Consider the following 22,099-nt stretch of genomic DNA (forward strand, 5'->3'; position numbering starts at 1 on the left):
GATTTCTCTTGTGATATGGTCACCATGTTGCTACAAACAAATAACAGCACAGCTGTATCAGAACTTTGAACCTTCCTCTACCCAGTAACATGCGCAATGTGTTTCTATCTTTTATAGTTTGTCTGTAATAAACAATTGAAGCCTGTTATTTCTTTTCACCCTGTGTTTCTTACATTTAGCTTTCCATGACTTGCAAAAGTAGCTTCATTGGGAAATAGAATCCTTTGAAGGAAAAAACTTATTGTCCTCATGTTGCATCAAAACCGAGCACCAGAATTTCACGCCACTTGTGCCACTCCTCTGGTGAAGTGACAAATGATAGAGTGTTTGCATGCTCACTTTGGAATAAAAACACATGGGTCAAAATAGTACGGCCAGTACGAGGATGGTAGATTCCCACCAGGAGAGGCAGATGCAAGAATGCATTGTGGTGGGAGTCTCCTCAATTGTACAAAGTTTATTAGACAGGGAAGTAGCCTCTCAACAGTTGGCCTACAACTGAATATAAAGGAATTTAATGTAAAGCCGCAAATCTGCCCCCTGAGGGGACACGGAGAACAGGGAGTAGGTGCCCCCCCCCCCCCCCTCCCATCCAGACGATAAGCAAGTTCATTACCCAGGATACCTACATGGCCAGGAATCCAAAGCAAATCAATCAACCAAGCAGCACAACCAAGATCAGCGAGAAGGTCATGGATGGCAGAAACAAAGGGTTGGTGGGAAAAACTCCGGGCGATAGCCTGGGGGGCCACTTGTTGAGTCCATACATCACAAAACTTTGGTGAGTGAGGACTGTTTAATGAAGCATAGGAGCCGATAGATAGCCATCAATTCCACAGTAAAGCCCCAAACATGGCAGGCAAGAGATGGTGTTCCGTACCAACAGAAGATGAGAAGGCACATCCCATATGACTGGTGGATTTAGGCCATCGGAGTAAAAATAATGGCATCCTGAAACTCCCCTAACAGTATTTGGAACACACAATGGGACACCACTGGAGCAATGGAAGCTTCTGGTCCTAAAGAAATCCATCTATCTGGGGCCAAGCAACTAGCCTGCTGGGGGAGGGGGGGAGGGGGGCGAGGGGGGCCGTTGTGAGAGAATGTGAGGAAGAGGACAAGGAGGGAAGATGGAAGTCATGGCGGAGAGAAGCAAGGCAGAGACCAACCGGTAAACCTACCCAAGGGTGGGCAGAGGGCTGGTGACACCCAAAGCCACAGGAGGAATAGGAGGGGTGAGCAGGCGAAACTGCCAAACTGCAGTTTCCAATTGAAGCAACTGAATGATAGTGATGGCATAGGAAACAGGAGCCGGAACCAACGAATTGAAAGGGGAGGAATCCCAGTGTCGACAAGAAGACCAGCATCAACTGGACTAGTGTGAAAGGCACTGGTGACTAAACAGATACCATGATGGTGAACTGGGTCCCCCCAGAGGAGCAGTGTGGAAAGAATAGCTGATCAACAAACTTGACAAACATAGTCCGGATGAGACAGAACTAATGCCCGATAAAGATGGAGAAGGGGATGGACCATAGTACGACGACAGAGATACAACACCCTTGATTTAAGGGGAGGGAACTGAAAACGTGTGAGAGTGTCCACGTGGAAGCACACCGGATGCCATGCTGGAGCTGTGGTCCTGCAGAGGCCACTGAATGGGAACTAACCCAAACACAGAAATCATCCACATACAGAGCAGGGGTGAACAATTGCTTGGCAGAAGCCATACATTCATTAATAATGATGAGAAAAAGAAGGACACTTAATATGGACCCCTATGGAATGCCATTCTCCTGGGTCCACAGAGAGGTGAGAACAGTGCCAATCTGGACTCTGACTGACTGATGGGACAGGAACTAGCTAATAAAAATCAGGAGAGGGCCTCGGAGACCCCACCTGTGGAGCATACGGAGGGATGATATGGCGCCAAGCTGTGTCGGAGGCCTTATGAAGACTGTAGAAAACTATGACAAGATGGCAGCACTGAGAAAAGGCTTGCCAAACTGCAGTTTCCAATTGAAGCAACTGAATGATCGGAGACCATCCTTCCCAAAAGCCACAATGATAAGGAGATGAAAGGCCTCAAGATTTGAGGACCCAACTGAGGCAATGAGCTGTCATCCATTAAAGTAACTTGCAGCAGACTTTGGTCAGACTGATGGGCCTGTAACTATCAAGTGACGACAGATCCTTGCTGGGCTTAAGGACAGAAACCACAATACTGTCTCTCCAACAACGGGGCAAAATGCCTTGTAGCCAAATATGGTTAAATACCTGGAGGAAATGTTGTTGTCGTGGGGGATTCAGGTGTTGAAGCATGGATAGAATCAGGGCCAGAACCTGAAGCATGGGAAGAAAAGAGGGATAGATGAAACTCCCATTCAGTAAAAGGTTCTGTAGTGGACTGACAAGGCAGCCAGTCCACAGTGACGGGTAACCGAAAGGCACGCGTACACACACGCCGACTGGCGTTAAGTCTGAAACAGGATACGTGATGAAAGCTATAAAGAAAAGAACGGAGCTTCTCGTATACTTAACTTTAATTCATTGTGGTACATTTCTCTTGATAATACAAGTGAGACTCTCTCCAGATATGGTTAATGCGCCTTGCTAGGTCGTAGCCATGGACTTAGCTGAAGGCTATTCTAACTGTCTCTCGGCAATTGAGAGAAAGGCTTCGTACGTGTAGTCGCTAGCAATGTCGTCCGTACAACTGGGGCGAGTGCTAGTCAGTCTCTCGAGACCTGCCGTGTGGTGGCGCTTGGTCTGCGATCACTGCCAGTGGCGACACGCGGGTCCGGCATGTACTAATGGACCGCGGCCGATTTAAGCTACCACCTAGCAAGTGTGGTGTCTGGCGGTGACACCACAGGTTCATTGTAGGATTCTGCATAAGAAGGGGTAAAACATAAGTGGGAATGTTCAACCCACTGTTTCCGGCGGAGGAAGGCAGCTGAACAAGAAGCAGATGCTGAAGCAATCACAAAATGGGTCATGAGGCATTCCACAAGAACTGATGGATCTGTACGAAGGCCACCTGGAAGGGCAAGGCTCGGAATGGAAGACTGCAGAGTGTAGCCCATACCTGTGACAGAAGGACAAAAGAAGCTAGAAAGGAGACAAAGCATTTCCAACACATCCACTTGCTCTGTTTGATTAAATAATGGGCTTTGGCGAGATGTTTAAAGATAATAAGACTGGTGGAGGGTGGGTGCCACTTAAGATGTTGCAAGGTGTGATGATGATCACAGATAATGGTGGCAATGGCTACGCGATAACGATTACAGATAACGGTGGCCATGGCCGTGCTCCACTATGCAACTGGCTGATGGTGAACGTGGCCTGTCAAATGAGGAATGGCAACACCAGCAGTGCGGACTACCGTATTGGACAGACCACTGATGACTGCATCAATACAACCTCACAAAAAAGGTGGAAACATGACCTGGGAGATAGTTATAAACCAATCAGCCGATGGAAAGCCCAGCAGCATAATCTGGTCAACAGGAGGTGGGAAGGGAATGAGAGAGTCATGGAAAAGTTCATTGTGTGATGACCAGTGTAAGGAAGGAAGAAGTGGGAAAGAAAAGAACAAAATATCAAACGCAGAGAAAGTGCCATATGTGGAACAAAAATGAGTAGGGGAAACCATCATTAAGAAGGCACAGGTCTTGGTCTGCAAGAAATAAGAGATTGGTCAATAAGGAGCCCCCAATTAGATGAAAAAGCACTGCCCCACAGAGGGTAATGGGCATTAAAATCACCAAGCAGGAGAAAGAGATGGAGAGTTGTTGAAAGAGAGCAGTTAGGGTAGCAGATGTATGTGTCCTGTCAGGAGGAAGATAGAGACTGCAAACAGACCACAGAATCCAAGTGAACCTGGATGGCAACTGTTTCCAATGGGATACAAAGTGGGATCCATGTACTAACGATCTCCGCAAAGACTAATGTGCAGGCAGCACCAGAAGCCCTCAGGAGGTTAATGCAGTTCTGACAGAAAGCATAGAACCCACAAGAGTTGGTGAACAAGTATCAGTAAAATGAGATTGCTGGAGAACGCCACAAGCTGCTTAGTAAAAGGCAATAAGGAGGTGACAGTGGTACACTTCCACTGAGTAAGCACAGACTAGGTATCCAAATGGAAGGCACATGGGCTGGAGCCAATCATGCTGTCAGGTCATCATCCATCACCAAGAAGGACAGGATCACATCTATAAATAAGAGGTCCGACACATATTGCAAGGGGGGAGATGGATCTCCGGAGCACTGTGGGGGGCGCTTATCCTCTGACTTCTTCTTCTTCTCCTCCTCCTCCTCCTCTTTCATAGGTTGAAGAGGGCAGGATACAGAGGGTGAGCAGGCTTCTATAAGATCCAGAACCAAAAGAGGGCAGGTAACCTCGGGCACACAGACTGTCCTGTGACTGAGCTGTGATAACAGGCCTCCAGCCTGAGAGATGCCAGGGGGAGGGATCCTGAGAGGGAGCCTCACCACCAGCAGGCACCAAAGAAGGGAGAAGGGGGCACTTCTTCAGCTGGTAGGGGAGCAGCACCCAGAGGGGAGGGTGTGAAAACTGCAGGGGAGGAGGAGAGGAGAGGGGGATGGGACTGGGTTAAGGAAGAGGGAGGAGGGGGAATGGATGTAACAGAGACAAAAGTAGAAATTACTGACAGAGCATGAGGTCAGTCAAATTTCTTATAAGCCTTAGTGTAAGATAAATGACCCAGGGACTTATTCTCTTTTTATTTTATTTTCTTTCTCATAAGCAATCTGGTGAGTGACAATTAACACGTAGGAGTGGCAGAACACAAGGGCTCCCCTGATGGAGTAGGTGTCCAGTCACCACATGGAGAGCCCACCATACATCAGAAAGACATGTGCCTGAAACTCAAGCACCAAAAGCACATCATGGGTGGTGGATGTACAGCTTCATGTCACACCAATAACTCATAACCTTGACCTTCTCTAAGAGGCTATCTCCCTCAAAAGCCAGAATAAAGACACCGGTATCAGTGCGATTGCCCTAAAGACCTTTCTGCAAACACTGAACAAAATGGGAAATGCACCATCATTCCACATTAGCCTGGAGTTCTGCATCAAGTTGGTTGGTTAATTTAGGGCAGGGGACCAAACAGCGAGGTCATTGGTCCCAAGTTTTTCGTCAGTTTGAAGGATGAGGTCTGTATGAAAAATGACTCCTTGAACCACGTTCAAAGACTGGTGAGGTGTAATGGACACTAGGACATTGCCAAAATGATCACAAGCATGAAGAGCTGCTGACTGGGTGGCAGTAGTAGTTTTCATCAACAGGGAACCTGGCCGCATCTTGCTGAGAGACTCCTCTTCACCCAACTTGTCTTCGACATTTTCCACATAAAATATTGGCTTTGTGGCAGTGGATGTGTTCCTGTCCATCCTAGTACAGACCAGGTAGCAGGGAAAATATTTCACTCCAAGCTGGCGAGCTTGGCCCTCTTCCCAGAGTGTAGCCACGGACGGGAAGGCCATAAGCTCATAGGAAGCAGTATTCAGTGATCCGTTACCAACTGAAGAGATGGCTGCAGAAGAACGGCCAGATTTTTGGAGCCTGATACTTTACACATGCCAACCATCTGCCCTGATACGACCCACTCAGATCAGGGGCTATCCCAAGGGCACCAACCAGCCACAGCAAGGGCCGTCTGGCACAGTGGCCATTGCTCCAGAATGACAAACAACCACTCCTAGGCAAATCTGGGGAGGCAACAGCTCATTATCAGTAGTGTGATCCCTGTGTTGTCAGGAGGCTCAGCCATATGAATAATAACAGCCCTACCACACGGACTGACTACAAGTGCTGATGACCTCGTGAGGCAGAGAGAGGATATGGTGGGGAAGGAAGGGGGCGGGAAGAGGAATCCAACCAATGATGCTAGGAAGGAATTCTTCCCCAAATTGCTTAAATTACAGAGAGAAAATTTAGAAGTCGTGGTCAAAATCCAAAGGGGGCCCAAAATGCCAAGCTGGGGGAAAAAAAGGTGAGGAGAACAAAACCACAGGAATACAGTAAAACAATGTGGATAACCAGGTTGACATAAGTAACAACACCAAGTGAGGGAAAGGAGGAGGCAGCGGGCAAGGAGTGAGGATGGGGACGGAGGGGCACGGGAACAAAATGCAGCCTGGTAAGGAAGTAGGGGCTGCAATAACTCGGGGCCCCATGAGTGCCATGCTCAAACTAACAAAAGAACCGTGAGCCACCTGAGGGGAATTTCTCTATGTGAAAAATGAGAAACAGCTCCCAGAGTATCATTTCACTCCACTCATTGTAGGCTTGCTCATTAACTTTTGCATATTATTCCAATGCCCTTCCTATAACAATTATTTGCACATTAGGTGAATTGTCACTTTTGTTGGACAAAGTCTGTCAGGATACCTATGTGCATTCAACAAAACTGTTCTCTTTGCGTTCGTTCTGCATTCTCTGTAAAGATTTAGCCTATCTAGTTTTCCTTCGTTTAGGATGGTTGGTTTGTGGGGTTGAAGGGACCAGACTTCATAGGTCATTGGTCCCTTTTTCCACGACCATGAAACATCCACAAGGAATAAAAACAAGCAACGGAGAGGACAAGGGATGACACAGAACAAGAAAGACACAGACAAAGACCATGGAAACAAAAAAAAAAGCAAATGCCAACCATCAAGAGAGACACTAAAATCCCCAATCAAAAACTGTAAGCCAAAGGCCAGACCCAACAAACAAAAGAGACAAACCCTCAGATTGAACGATAGAAGCCCCTTGCTCGAATAAAATCTAAAACACTAAGCCTGCCATTGTAGTGTCATCTGTTAAAAGTGCGGGAGCGTACTAGGCACTGCAAACACCTGCCTGAGCGCAGCTACAAGCAGACAGTCCAACAAGATGTGGACCACTGTCTACACTGATCCACAGCAACACAAAGGTGGGTTCTCACGGCACAATAAATGGCTGTGCGTCAGCCAGGTGTGGCCCATGCGAAGCTGGCAGAGAATAACTGAGTCCTTGTGAGAGGCTCACATGGAGGAGCGCCACACACCTGTAGTCTCCTTGATGACCCGAAGTTTGTTGGGTGAAGGTGGGGTGCACCATTCATCACCACAAGCACCCAGAACTTTCTGTTGTGAGACTGACTGGAGATCACATTCCGAAAGGCCAATCTCCAGGGCTGGTTCACTGATAGCCTGTTTGGCCAGTCTGTCAACACGTTCATTACCCAGGATGCCGCAAAAACCACGGAGCGGCCGCAACCAGCAAGTGTATGGATGGACTCCTGGATAGCCATCACCAGACGAGAGTGAGGGAAACACTGGTCAATAGCTGATAAGCCACTCAGAGAGTCACTACAGATGATGAAGGACTCACCTGAGCAGGAGCGGATATACTCTTAGAGTGCGAGAGATGGCTACCAGCTCTGCAGTGAAAACATTGCAGCCATCCAGCAATGAGCGTTGTTCAGATCGATCCCCACCAAGAGTAGAAGCATAACCAACTTGACTAGCAACCATCAAGCTGTCGGTATAGAGTACGTCAGAGCCATGAAATGTGGCAAGGATGGAAAGAAAGCATTGGCAGAGGGCCTCAGGAGGGTATGAGTCTTTCGGGCCTCGTGCCAAATCCAGCTGAAGGTACACCACGGGGGTATACATATATGAGCCGAAGAGAACGGACGCGAACCACAATCGTACACCCTGATAATCTTGTGTCCCTCAAGTCTGCCATCCAAACAGCCTTTTCCAGACTTCAACACCTTGTTGCCGTCTTTTTTGATTAACGAAAAGCATATGACACCACCTGCCGACATCATATCCTTGGCACATTATAGGAGTGGGGTATCCTAGGCCTGCTCCTGATTTTTATCCAGAATTTCCTGTCACTTTGTACTTTCCATGTCAAAGTTGGTGCCTCTCATAGTTTCCCTCCTATCCAGGAGTATGGGGTCCCGCAGGGCTCTGTATTGAGTGTATCTCTATTTTTAGTGGCCATTAACGGTCTAGCAGCAGCTGTAGCGCCGTCTGTCTCACCCTCTCTGTATGCAGACGACTTCTGCATTTCGTGCAGCTCCACCAGTACTGGCGTTGCTGAGCGCCGCCTACATGGAGCCATCCACAAGGCACAGTCATGGGCTGTAGCCCACAGCTTTCAGTTTTCGGCTGCAAAGTCGTGTGTTATGCACTTCTGTTGGCGTCATACCATTCATCCGGAACCAGAACTTTATCTTACTGACAATCCCCCCACTGTAGTGGAGACGTATCGATTTTTAGCACTGGTTATCGATGTCCGGTAGACTTTGCTTCCCCACCTTCATTAGCTTAAGCAGAAGTACTGGCAGCACCTCAATGCGCTCCGTTGCCTGAACATCACCAACTGGGGTGCAGATAGCCCTACGCTGCTGCAGCTATACAAAGCCCTTGTTCAAGCCCGCCTTGACTATGGGAGTCTGGTTTATGGTTCGGTGGTGCCCTAAGCGTTGCATTTACTTGACCCAGTGCACCACTGTGGCATTTGACCCTCCAATTACCCCCAAATCATCCTAAAGTGTAACTGTCACTGTGTGTCCATTTGCAGGTAAGAAATTTCAAGGTTTTAGTTTGCTAGCATTCTCTTATGTCTAACTTCATTAAGCCACCAAATGCTGTGGCCACTGACAAGAAAATAATGTCAAGAAACAGCTGTTCACTGATTTGTACCCAAGCCTATTTTGAATAATCATCATCAATAATAATAATAATAATAATAATAATAATAATAATAACAAAATGTTTGACTGAGAAAAACACCAATATAATTCTTGGCTGACAGCATATAAGTATCTTGTAGAGCAGACAACGGGGACATTCCACCATTCTTTTCAATTGTAAGTTGTTAAAACTTGGAATAGATGAGTGCCTTAGAAGTGGAAACTGTCTCTGAGAATCGCTTTCAATGTAAAATTAGCAAGTCATATGCAGAATTTTGAGGTACTACAAGGCACATTCAGTAAGTAATGCAACACATTATTTTTTTGGCTTATTCTGGTTGAAAATATGTGGAATTTGTTCGTGGCATTCTGGAGTATTCCTGCTTCCCCTATAGTTTCATGAAGTTCCAACAGGTAGGAGCACTACACATAGCCTTCAAAATGACATCTGAAATGGAGGTGTGTTCGAAGCAGAGAGGTGTCATTGAGTTTCTTTTGGCAGAAAACCAGAGTTTCGCAGATATTCACAGGTGCTTGCAGATTGTCTGCGGAGACCTGGCAGTGAACAAAAAGTATGGCGAGTTGTTGGGCGAGATGCCTGTCATCATGCTGCTGCTGCTGCTGCTGCTGCTGCTTCTTCTTCAGGGTGCAAAACAGCTGAGGTCATAAGAGCCCACGTCATAATTTAAAATGGCCGATTACCGAAGGAATCTGAAGTCAATAATATTCAGAGCCTACAGTTTAGGAACAGCTACAAAACAATAACTTCCCCACTGAAGAGGTTGCTCAAAAGGATGAAAATTTAATTTCCTTCACCATATTACTACTATGAATAAAAATTATGAGGATTGTCTGTAAAATAATGTTCCCAATTATTTTTCACAATGAAAAGCATGTTTATTGGCAGTGAATAATACATGTGTGGAAAGCTTAGACTTTTACTTATTTTTTGACATAATTGCCGTCGAGATCAAAGCATCTTTGGATGCAGTGTACCATCGTATGTATGCCTGCATTGCAGAACTCTCCTGCCATTCCACAAAGGTATGTTTTAAGCTACCTTCGTGAAATGGTGTTAGGGCTCTATGATGCAGGCGTAAACGTCTTATTTCAGCTCCTCTCTGTTCATGAAATGCATCCACTCGGGTGTTTCCTTATTTCAGGGAAGAGACGGAAGTCACTAGGGGCTATGTCTGAACTGTAGGACAGATGTGTTACAGCATCCCATCCAAATTTGTTGATAAGATTGGTTGTGACATGGGCAATGTGTAGACACGTGTTGTCCGGATGGAAATGCACTGCCTTCATGAGCATGCCTCGACTCCTCGTTTTGGATCGCACGGTGAAGGTCCTTCAACTTTTCACAGTAGCATTAATTCACACCCGGCACGAAAAGCAAGTGGGAGCTAGATCTTTATTGACTGCCAAGCCAAGACTGAGTGTCACAGACAGCTTGCCGGGGTGGGAAATTGGGAGAGCGGGAACCAAGCTACATGACAGCATGGCCAGATACTGCATAACAGTGTCCCTTGCAACTGCAGGTCCTTGGAAACCTTATTTTATGGACAACCCTCATAAAACACTATCTACACCTCGTGCTGTATTTGTTAAAATATCAGATTACTCAGATGGCAAATATACATTAAAACATAAAAGGTTATAAAATCGGCATTGGATCAGAAAATGGCACACTGTCAATGGCTGATTGCAATAAGCACAGAGTGGTATGGAGTCTCCACTTAAATAACAATGACTGAAATGACAGTGTCCAATACATAGCCTAGCTGAAAGTATCTCCTTGCAACGAGAGGGGCAAGAGGAAGTTGTCCAACCCATTGGGAGGTGTTTAATTTCCCAGATTTTGCTCCTAGATAGTGAAGATCAGTGTTTATACCAGAGTGACACAATGTTCATACATGCAGCAACACAGAGATCATCTGAAGGGACAGAACAGCTAAGAGACCTAGGTAGACAGACTGCAGCCTTGGCAGCAGCAGTTTCATCCCCCGACATTCTGACATGAGCAGGACCCACGTGAACACTCATTGATCCCATCATCAGTGAGCAGAGGGAGGCATTCTTGGATTCATTTAACTGGAGAGCAGTATGTGTAAAGCTCACAGAAGCTCTGGAGGTCACTAAGTGAATCAGAGCATAATACACAATTGCGAAGCCTTTGTCATTGGGTGTACTTGGTGACCTGATAAAGGGTGGAAAGCTCTGCAGTAAAAAAAAAATTTAAAAAAATAAAAATTAAGCACTGCTCTAGAAGCCAGTATCTAAAATGTTTGTTGCCAATGACAAAGGCGCATCCAACACTATGGATGTTGTTGTGTGTGACGTCATTACGGCACGGTGTTTATGAGTTGGTTGTGTTTGAAGATGTTGTCTTGTGTTTCGTGGTGCCCTCTGGTGTTACATGTGTGTATGTGCTGAGTATAATGTGTTGTATTGGGTTTATTTGAGCCTTGGTCTTGGATGTGTGAAGTCGTTGGTGGCAGTGTTTGTATCGAGCCATCTTAGAGCCATCAGTGTTGATGAAGGTGCTGTCTCCAAGCTGCGTGCAAAGTTTGAGAAACTTACAGGGATACGTTGAATCTAGGGTAATGGCTTTGTGAAGTGAATTAAGTCCAAGATGAATGCGGATATCTGCACGAAGCCAAGACAGTGAAGGCTCTCACTCATTGGGAATGCGGTAGATAATGTAAGGTTAAGCTTTTGATGCAGTATACAGAAACCAACTCTGGGAGGCAACAAATAAGTTGTGTTTACCCCATGTTAGCAGTCAAGGAAGTTCTCAAAAAAAGATGGATGGATGGAATGGATGGTTGGGCACAGAGGACAGACGGCACATGTATCTGCTGAGTAGATAATCATAACGCTATGACAGCGATAGTTTGGCAGCACCATCACAGATACTCATAACTGGGCTAGTGGAGAAAGCTCCAGTGGCCAAACGTACACCTTGATGGTAGATTGTGTTGATATGGTATAAAATAGATGGTTGTGCAGATAAGTGAACAAGACGTCCATAGACCATTTTTAATATACAAGGGACTGGTATTAATGGAGGAGGATCTTCCGATCCACCATAAGTTCAGACAGACAGCTTTTTTGGTGGAAAAACGGGGTCAATGGAAGGGTCAGATTCCACCCGTCTGCTTTGACCCATGATGTAAGGGTGTTGTGGTGTGTGATGTCATTAAGGCACAGTGTTTGTGAGTTGGTTGTGTTTTTAGATGTTTTCCTGTGTTTCATGGTGCCCTCTGGTGGTATGTGTGTGTATGTACTGAGTATAATGTGTTGTACTGGGTTTATTTGAGCCTTGGTCTTGGATGTGTGAAGTCGTTGGTGGCAGTGTTTGTAACTTGAAACATAAGGTTTGGAAGTTTTTTCAATGAGTTATCAACTCTTTTTTTGTTTATGTGTTTGCTGTTTCCATTATGTATTATTGGATTGTTGTTTGTAGTGTGGAAAGAAGTTTAATGTGTGCGTGTGTGTGGTGTGTGTGTGGCGGGAGGGGGGGGGGGGGGGCAGGTTGAGGTTGGGCTGGCTGGTCTAGTTTGCAGTGCCAGAATTTGCTGGTGGTAATTATTTTTTGTTTGTCTATTTGTCTTGAGTTGTGATGTTTTGTGTATTTATCATGTATTTAACGTGTTTTCATTTATGAAGGGATGTTTTATTTGTGGATTTTTGAGGTTATGGTTTTTTTGTTTTTGTTTTTTGTAGTTGTAGCTGTTGGCTTTTTGGGTATCAACGGTTGTGGTTGGTCTATGTGTCACTGGAAATGGCCGATTCGCATTTTCATAGTTGTAGGTGTTGTTATTTCGGTATCGTTATCTGTGGTTGACCTATATACGTCAAGGGAAATGTCCGATTCCAATTTTCATAGTTCTAGTTGTAGGTACTGGTGTTTTGATATCGTCACCTGTGGTTGGCCTAAACAGGTCAAGGGAAGTGTCCGATTCCTGCAGCAGAATGTTGTAATTTTGTTACTTTTTTTTCATTTTTTTCATCATTTTGTTTTGGGATCAAGGTGTGTGCCCGCTCGCGTGCTTGTGTGTGTGTGTGTGTGTGTGTGTGTGTGTGTGTGTGTATTTTACTTTTATATTTATCTTGTCCTCACCCTAAAACCCCCAATTTCGCCACAGTTGTCCCGTTAGTTTAATTTTTTTTTGGAGGGAGATGTTGTTGTCTTATTTATATGTATTTTCGTGTTTGTTGCTGCCTGTATGTAGTGATGTCATAGGCGCCATATTGGAGAAGCTTAGAATAGCTATTTTCGCCATATTGATGTCATGGGTCAAAGCAGACGGGTGGAATTGGACATTTCTATAATACCAAAAAGTGGAAGCCGTTGTCGATGCTCCATGAGCAAAGGCACCTGAGCAGAGCCCTGAGGCATCCAGTCCTCCTGAACAAAAGTGTTCATAAAGCTGAACCCACATGAACCTTGAAAACGTTGTCTTCCAAAAACTCCCGAATAAAATAGGGCAGATGGCCTTGGAAGCCCCATGTGTGACTGTACAAAGGATGCCCATCCTCCAGCAGTTATTTTAAGCCTTCTTCTAAATCAAAAAAACACAGCTACTGTCTGGCATTCCCACACAAAATTGTTCATAACATGGGTTGACAAGGTGATGAGATTATCAACTGCACAGCAGTTGCACTGTACACTGCACACTGTGCATTCATTAGCAAATTCCAGGACTTAGGCCAAAATACCATCTGACCACTGATCATGTGTTCCATCACCTTGCACATGCTCCTGGTGAGGGAAATTGGGTGGCAGCTGGACAGAGAATGTTTGTCCTTAGCAGACTTGAGTACGGGGAATACAGTGACTTCAAGCCAACATCTGGAAAATGAACTGTCCATCCAGATGTGATTATCAGTATGAAGGAGAAAGTGCTTGCCATCAAGAGACAGGTGCTGCAACATCTGAATGTGAATATTGTAAAGGCCTGGAGCAGAAGATCATGATGAGGTGAGAGCATGTTCGAGCTCCCTAATAGTAAAAATTGTATTGCAGAATTCACGATTCTGAGAGTGGAAATATATCTCCCGAGCTTCCTCCACTCATTTACGAGGTAGGAAGACAGGATGGTAACCAGGGGGGCTCGAGGTCTCTCCAAATATCTACCCAAGGTGTTGGAAATATCAACAGGGTCCACAATGACATAGTTTGCAACAGTCAAACCATGAATCAGGAGATGTATCTTGATTCCAGAAACCAGATGTAGGTTATCCGAAACAACAGAAGACGGAGTAAAACAGTTAAAAGAATTAGTAAAAGAGATCCAATTAGCTTTTTGTTATCGCTGATAATGAAACGGCACCTTGTGCGCAACTCTTTATAATGAATACAGTTATCCTTTGTGGGATGGCATTCAAAGACACAGAGAGCACATCGCCACACGTGAACTGTGTCGCAGCATTCCTCAGTCCATCAGGGGACTGGGACATGTCGCAGCACGGAAGAGATTCAGGGGATGGAACACTCTGCGGTGGTAAGGACAACATTCGTAAGGTGGTCTACCTGATCATAACTGCTGTGGATATGTTTGCTGAAGGTGCCAGTGAAGAGCAGAGCCTTCAGTCAGCTTCAGGGGCTGCTCTTGCACACAGAAGGGACATGAGTTAGCAGTAGAATTACGGACGGCAAGTGGTCGCTTGAGCAGGTGAGTGAAAGGACGGACCACACTAGATGGTGGGCAAGCTGTGCATTACAGAACGAGAGATCCATATGCAAGAAAGTGTGTGTGCAATTTAAAAGAAACGTGTGTTCACCAGTGTTGAGAGAAATGAGATAAGCCGGTTGATAATACCTACCAGGAGAGAGCTCTTGGGATGGTTCAGAGAGAGCCACAAATGGGATGATGGTCACTGAAGTTGCTGAGTATCATAAAGGATTGAAGGAGCTGAGCAGAATGCTGCCTTACATCTGCCCTATTGAGATCAGATGACGGGATATGTAGATATTACAAAGTGAAAAGGTATAACTGGGAAATGAAAGACGGACAGCAACAGCTTGTAGCTGTGTGTTCAATGAAATGGTTTAGTTATGGACGTCATCCCAAATGAGTGACATGTCTTCTCTGTGGGTTGGAGTTACAGGAGTAAAGTGTAAGAAGTCAAAGCCATCTTGAAGGTGTGATATTGTTTCTTGGAGGCATAAAACAACTGGGCACTATGATTGTTATAGCAGCTGTAAGCTTGCCCTATGAGATCTGACCCCACGAATATTACATTGGAGAAGAACCATATTAGAAGATACAAGATATCTATCTTCTACGGGGCAATTGGTTCAGTGGCTACCGAGTGCCAGATTTTGGATGGGTTACAGGGTTCTGAGGCTGGAGGTTCCTATTCCATTATTTCTTCAGAGATACCATTAACCTTCATGGGTCAGTCATCTGACTCCTGGGTGGAGAAGCAGTTGGTGATCTGCACTGGTGAAATGGAGGTCGGCTGGATGGAGGTCGGCTGGACAGAGGTGTCACTGTTGTAGAGAATCTCTTTGTTAGAGAAGGGGAAGAACATTTGTCTTTGACTTCTTAGAACATTTGCATTTGTCAGATGTGGACCAAGATGTTTGCTGACTTTAGGTACACAAAAATCATCACAGGAGTATTCCTTTCTAAATTTCCGTTCTTCTGGTTACACCACAAGTGAACTCACCATTGCGGGTGAAGGTTTTGTGGTGTGTTGAGCAACTGTAGTGTGCGGAGATGAGGACATCATCTTAGCACTAGGTGATTTCACAACCATATCACTGAACTGGAGGTCGCAGGTCTGCGTGGCCATATCTTTTGTGGGTCATGACATAGCAACAACAGTACTGTAACTGCCAGGTAATGTATGGAAGGCTTTTGGATAGCTAATATTTTGCAAGCAACATTTCTTTTCTTTCACCCGGATCTTCTCAACAGCTCACTCATCGAGGTATGCAGGGCATTTGTAAGATGAGTCGGCATGGTTGCCAGTGCAGTTGATGCAGTGGGGAGGAGGAGGTGGGAAATTTCCTCATGAACATCCTTGCTACAAGTTAAACTTTCAGCAGCATTTTCACAGGACTTCTGAGTATGGTTATAACAATGACATTGGTAGCAACGCAATGTGTTTGGTATGAAGGGCCTGAAGTTGAAGACTTCATAGCTTGCCATGTTCTTTGACGAGAGCTCCATTCGATCAAATATTAACAAAAAGGTGTGCATAGGCACTAATCTACATTAGCCCTCTTCATAACCCGATGTACTGAGGGTACGCATTGATCAGAGAGATAATGTTGTATGCAGTTTTTGGTCTTGAAAGACGCACTACCTGTCTCTAGAAGCAAGTTCCATTACGTAAGCGAGGGCAGGACTTTTAGTGCGCATGCAATTGTATCCACACCTTTCTGAATGACTAATGGGTACTCTGCAGAAAAGTTCTGACCTCCTTTTGTGAATGACACCACAAGATAGTTGGGTGCAACTGGAAGATTTGTTTTGTCTTTGGTCTCATTCCATTTACGTTTATTAGACAAATGTTGCATTGATGGAGTTAAGTACTCACTGCAGGTGAATCCCGCTAATGATTACCAGCAGCTCTGATACTGTGTTCCTTCCTTCTGTGGCCTCCCTTGTTTGTTTGTTTACACCTCATGCCACACCTCCGAAACTCCAGACAGAGGGACAAGTTGGCAATTGGGAAGATAACATATCAAGCAGTCACCTCTCCCTGGGTCTTGCCTTTACCAGAGGGTACACGCGAACTCTACCTGTCGACCTGGATGCTGGGTCTTACGCAGTATCCGGTCACCCTTTACACATCAAATGTGTAAGCAAGCCTTCAGGCATGCACAGCAAGGATGAGAGACAAAATGCCAAAGCGGAGCAAGGACATCAGAAGTCTGAACAAGAAAGGAGAGAGAGACAAAAATGAAATCCACCTAAGTCTGCTCATACTTTCACACATTTCGGTTTCACGGTTGTACACAAGACCTGGTCCCAAAGGGAGGAGAGAAAGAATAGGAGGAGGATAGACATGTAGCACAGAAAATGAAGGAGTACCCTAAAGGCAGGGCCCCATGTGTGCCAAGCACATACTCACAAAACAGTTGCGAGTCCCTGGGAGGATGTCTGTCATCACAGCAACAAGGTCGCACGAACCAGTCTGATCTTGTTGCGTACCAGCTGACTGCACACAGCTGTGACTCCTGCAATGTTGTAACATGCAGACACTCTCATTCGAAGTGTTCGACAGATCACAATAACACACCTCACTGCACAACTGGGCATCTCTGTTGATAGTGCTGATACATTTGCCCACCAGTTGGGATAATCAAAGGTGTGTGCCTGCTGGTTTCTTCACTATCAAACAGAAGACGATAAGGAGTAATGAAAGACCTGTGAAAAACGGCTTGCATGTTGTGAGGCTGATAATGACAATTTTTTGTCAAATGATGTCAGAGGCAATGAAACAGGCTCATCAGTTTGAACCAGAAACAAACTGACAATCCACGTTCTTCTATGAAGAAAAAAATCCAAAGCTGCACCTTCAGCCAGTAAAGTCATGGTCACGGTCTTCTGGGACCCTGAAAGAATTCCTTTTGATTTTTTTCTCTCCTGGTGCAACAATCAACTCTGAAGTGTATTGTGCTACCATCAAGTAATAGAAGAAAAAGCTTCATCTTGTTTGTTGCATAAAAATGCAAACAAACTTCTCCTTCTAAATGACAATGCAAGGCCTCACACAAGTCTGCACACCTAAGAGCAGTTCACAAAACTTCTCTGGACTGTTGTTTCTCAGGCGCCCCACAGCACGGATCTTGCACCTTCAGAGTTCCATCTGTTTGGCCCAATAAAGGATGCACTCTGCAGGAAGTAATACATGGATGATGGGGAAGTTATTGATGCAGCAAGACATTAGCTCTGAAGTCGACCAGTAGAATGGTACCATATGGGCATACAGACCCTCCCAGCAAGGTGGCATAAGACCATCATATTGAATGGAGATTATGTAGAAAAATAGGTTTTTGTAGCCTAAGGAATGGTGAACAATGTGGTGTACTGGAATCCTGAATAAAACCAACCTGCTTTCACGGGGAAAAAATTGTGCTGCATTACTTACTGAACACCCCTCATAAATGTAACAAGAAGGAATACAAAAATCGTGATGACAAAACTGATATTATTTTAGAGGACATTGCTTGAAGTCAAACACATAATGGAGCAAATGCTGTATAACAAATACAACTATTTGAAGCGGTTTTAGCGTATCAATAACCTGGATGTTGAGGCAAAGAAAGAAAGAAAAATGAGATCTTGATGAGATGGATTGAGCTTAAAGCCAAAAACATAAAATGGAGGAGAAGATGCAGCTCCAAATCTCACACCTACACAAGAACTACATGTGTTATTTGTAAGTTACTACCTACCACACTCCAATATCATGTTTACATGTGGTTTACACGTAAGTTATTACCTTCCATTTCATCCAGTTGCCTTTGTAATTCTGCAACCATGAGTTTCATGTAATCATAGCTTGCACAAGCCAGTGCCTTCATCCACTGTTCCATGCTCTCTTGAGACTCTGCGCCAAGAACATAACTACGATTTCCAGGACCATGGAACACAATTTTGAAACCAAACTGATCTTCATCTTCAGCCAACTCTGAAAATAATGCGAAAGTCAGGTACACTAAGAAAGAATTTATCTGTTTCTCATGAAAACTACATTAAGTGCATTATCTAGGCAACTTCCAGTGATCCACAGATAAAATTTTTCCCCTGAAGACACTACAATAAATAAGGCAAACAGTAGATTATCTCTTTTCTTATACAGTCTCAGTATTTATTTTCATGCAAATTATTATGTTATAAAGTTGGCCGGTTTCCAGCCAATATACATGCTTTGTAATGTAGAGGAAAAATCAACATTCTCAAATTACGGAGGAAATCTTGGCACATCTTGGACACTTGTAATAAAGAATTGTGCAGTCGTCTTTTTTCTATGTACTTCTCCACATTTCCAAGCCATGCTAAATCTGAATGGTCGCCTGCCTCTATCATGGATGTATTTCTCCATTAAGTAGTAGAAATCTTGGCAGAACCAATACCAATACACATGAAGAAAACTGCTTGTCTTTCAGATACTTTTCTTCTTCTTGCAGCAGATGGAGTTACAAAATCAGTACAGATCTCATGAGATGGAGAGCATATAATGTGACACACTATCCAGATGAATGAGTTCTGACCAAAATTCCATAAAGGAAAATCATTTTTCTAACTTCAATAACCTGCAATTGACATGACAGCTTCATCAAACGCCCAACTTATACAGTATCAGTATTGAGACAAATGGGATATTGCTAAATGCCACTGTCAAACATTTATTTTGTTCCTTCAGAGTATACAATAAGTCTGATTCTAATATGTAACAGTATAATGTGATCCTAACTCAAATCTACGCAACACATTTTAATTTCAAACATAAAATACATAAATAAATGTGGTTGACGTCACAACATCAATGGCTGGTTTGGCAGAGTAGGCCATTTTCATGGTGAAATTATCCAAAAAAGTGAGACACCATATGTCCTTCTCACTTGACTTTTTTTTTAAATTTTCATAAGGGAATCAGTGTGCACAAACAGTTAACTGTAATTCATAATTATATATGATTATTTTTTCAATATGTACGTACATTGGTACAAATTATTCATAACATAGTACCTGTAATACAACTTGCTAATTCAGCCTTCTGTGGAAAATAAAAATTCATTTTTATTCCAATCAGGACCATAAACAATGGTTACATTGAATATCTTTTTATCAGCTTGTAGAACTCTGTGATTAAGCAGAATGTAAACTTGAAATTGCAAGCTCTCTCTTTTTGTTCTACTAGTTTGACTGCACAAAATGTACTGTACTTATCTATTTTATTGGAAATAAAGTTCTTTTGGAAACATTGAGCGTGATATAGCAACGTAATTATTTTACACTGGGTAATAATGTGAGTGGTGTGTGTGGGCGGGAGGGGAGAGGGTGCCCTAAACACAACCTTTTTAATTTTTTTAGTATGTAAACAGGAAGAGCATACCTATGGTACAGCCCTCCAAAATAATCACGCCAACTGGTTCTTTATCACCGCGTTTTTCGAAGTAGAACAATAAATTTCCTTTCAGAACGAACCAGCGTTTTTGGTAACCTTTGTTTACTTCACCCCTTTTCACAAGCCAGCCTTCCCTATCCACTGGTGTTGCAGAGGAAGCAAATGCGGCCAAATTCTTCTCGTTTATCTTCATTGTGGAAAAAGGAGGTGTCGTCTTAAATGTGACTTCGTATGTCACAATGATTAATACATTAATGTGTACACCACTTGAATTGATGCACTGACTGAATTGCCCATTTCACAGAAAGTGACTTAAACAACTCAGTAAGCAGTTCATCTCGATGTTACTTCAAACTATTGAAGTTCAACTTTCAAATTTGACAGTATCCTACAAATTACCACTTGTGCATCAGAGATACTGATCAGCAAAGCATTTCAAATTTACAGGGTGGCCAATCGCTGAAGTGTCTCAGTTAAAATCGTGTTGCCACCTCCAAGAAACCTTTGTCGTCGATTCCAAGGATGTTAGAATAAGTTTCTTGGTCGATTTAACAGTTATGGAGGTTCGAGGCAGTGATCTCCATTAGAGATTACTGGTACGAGGCCAACGAGAAATACCGTTGGCCTCAAGAAGAGTTGTTATGACGTCACAAACTTGAAGCCGACTCAAGGGAAGATCCCCCATGTTAGCTACCCCAAAACATTCGCATCTCGTGGTTTGATTCCGTGTAGTCGTGAAGTGTTATAAGTTATAATTAAGTATTAACCCACTTGACAATACCAACTGGACTTCAAAGAATGGAACGTGAAAACATTCCACAACGCATTTAAGATTGTGATTTGTGACATTGACACAAACATTTAACGGATGGGAGCGGGACAATGTCGACGTAGGAAATTTTATAGTTGACGTAATCGAGGGCGATTCAGTTGATTTATTTAGATTTAAACAACTGTCGGGGGATTTAGGACGAGAACGAGTTATGCAGACAAGTATTAAATGTGAAGAATGCAATAGAAATGAGTAGAATCAGGAACTTGAAATTCGTAATAGCTTTTGTAGGTTTTAAAAATGCCTGTGAGTCAGTTGATAGACATTTTTTTACTAATTTATTTATTCGTTCTCCGTGTATCCAATATACAAAACAGTTGTGTGAATGTGAAACGAGTCACAGTTATACATGAGAAGAGTAGCCTACTTGTACGCTAAAAGATACAGATTGCAATGTCAGTAAAGGGAACAAAATATGTTAACATTTACAAGCATAGGCACTTTCCAAAGTAAAACAGAGCTATAAAACAATGTGGTTACAGCAAAAACTAAAAGTAGATATGCCGTATCTGGCTTTCAATAAATAGAAGTGTTACGTCAAAGAAAGCACCAAGAGAGTAAAAAAAGAGTGTTTCGGGCGATGTTCTTTTAATTTACTTTTAAATTGTGGTATTAAAGGACTTAGATCTTTATATGTCCGTAGGAAGTGCATTAAACACCATTTTGCGTGAGTAGTGTACACATTCTGTACTAGGCTCAAGTTTTTTCCATCCGCATGCAAGTCGTGTTTTGGTCCTTTGCCATAGTCATGGTAGTCACGTTTTGTGCGTGGGTAGGTTCTTTAACTAGAAAGGATGTAAGGATACTATGTGAGGTCACTGTTAATATTTTGTGTGTTTTAAAAAGATTTCTGCATGAATAATTCCTACTCACTCCATATTCAATTCGTATTTCTGAGTGTCAAATACTTTATTTGTCATTGGTTGATTATCCCAAAACATTATGCCATATTACAACAATGAATGAAAATAGCCAAAATAAGCAGCCTTAACAGCGTCAGTATTTGCAGTTGCTGCTACAATACGTAGAGCATAAGTTGGTGAACTAAGTCTTTTTCTCAAGTCCAAAATGTGGCACAACCAATTTAATTTATTGTCGGTGTGGAGGCCTAAAAATTTGGAAGAATATACTTGATGTGTATCTTGATCATCACAGCTTAGACTTAAGTCAGACCCACGGAAATGAATGTAGGCTACTTTCTTTTTTTCTTTTTAATTTAAAATCAGACCATTAAAGGTGAACCATTTAAAGAGATAATTGAACACACAGTTAGCGGATGTTGCAATATCACTGTCAGGTGTTTTTTCAACTAAAAGAGATGTATCATCTGCAAAGAGAGTAAACTTGGCAGTAGCTTTTGTACAGTGTGGAAGGTCAATAATAAAAATAAGAAAGAGGAAGGAGCCCAGCACAGAACCTTGTGGCACTCCTGTACTTACCGTATTTACTCGAATCTAAGCCGCACTTTTTT

General features: G+C 43.6%; 1 protein-coding gene across 1 annotated transcript in view; it reads right to left on the minus strand.

Moving 5' to 3' along the window:
- Positions 1–20,387, minus strand: part of LOC126199302 (sesquipedalian-1-like) — a 32,447-nt gene extending 12,060 nt beyond the window's left edge. Inside the window, exons 1-2 of the mRNA XM_049936140.1 lie at positions 19,785–20,387; positions 18,168–18,356 (exon numbers count right to left, since the gene is read on the minus strand). Coding sequence (XP_049792097.1) covers positions 18,168–18,356; positions 19,785–19,989 — 394 coding nt within the window. The 5' untranslated portion in view covers positions 19,990–20,387. The remainder of the gene's footprint in view (positions 1–18,167; positions 18,357–19,784) is intronic.
- Positions 20,388–22,099: the final 1,712 nt, after the last annotated feature.

The sequence above is a fragment of the Schistocerca nitens genome, chromosome 1 (assembly GCF_023898315.1).
Source record: "Schistocerca nitens isolate TAMUIC-IGC-003100 chromosome 1, iqSchNite1.1, whole genome shotgun sequence".
Taxonomy (NCBI): Eukaryota; Metazoa; Arthropoda; class Insecta; order Orthoptera; family Acrididae; genus Schistocerca; species Schistocerca nitens.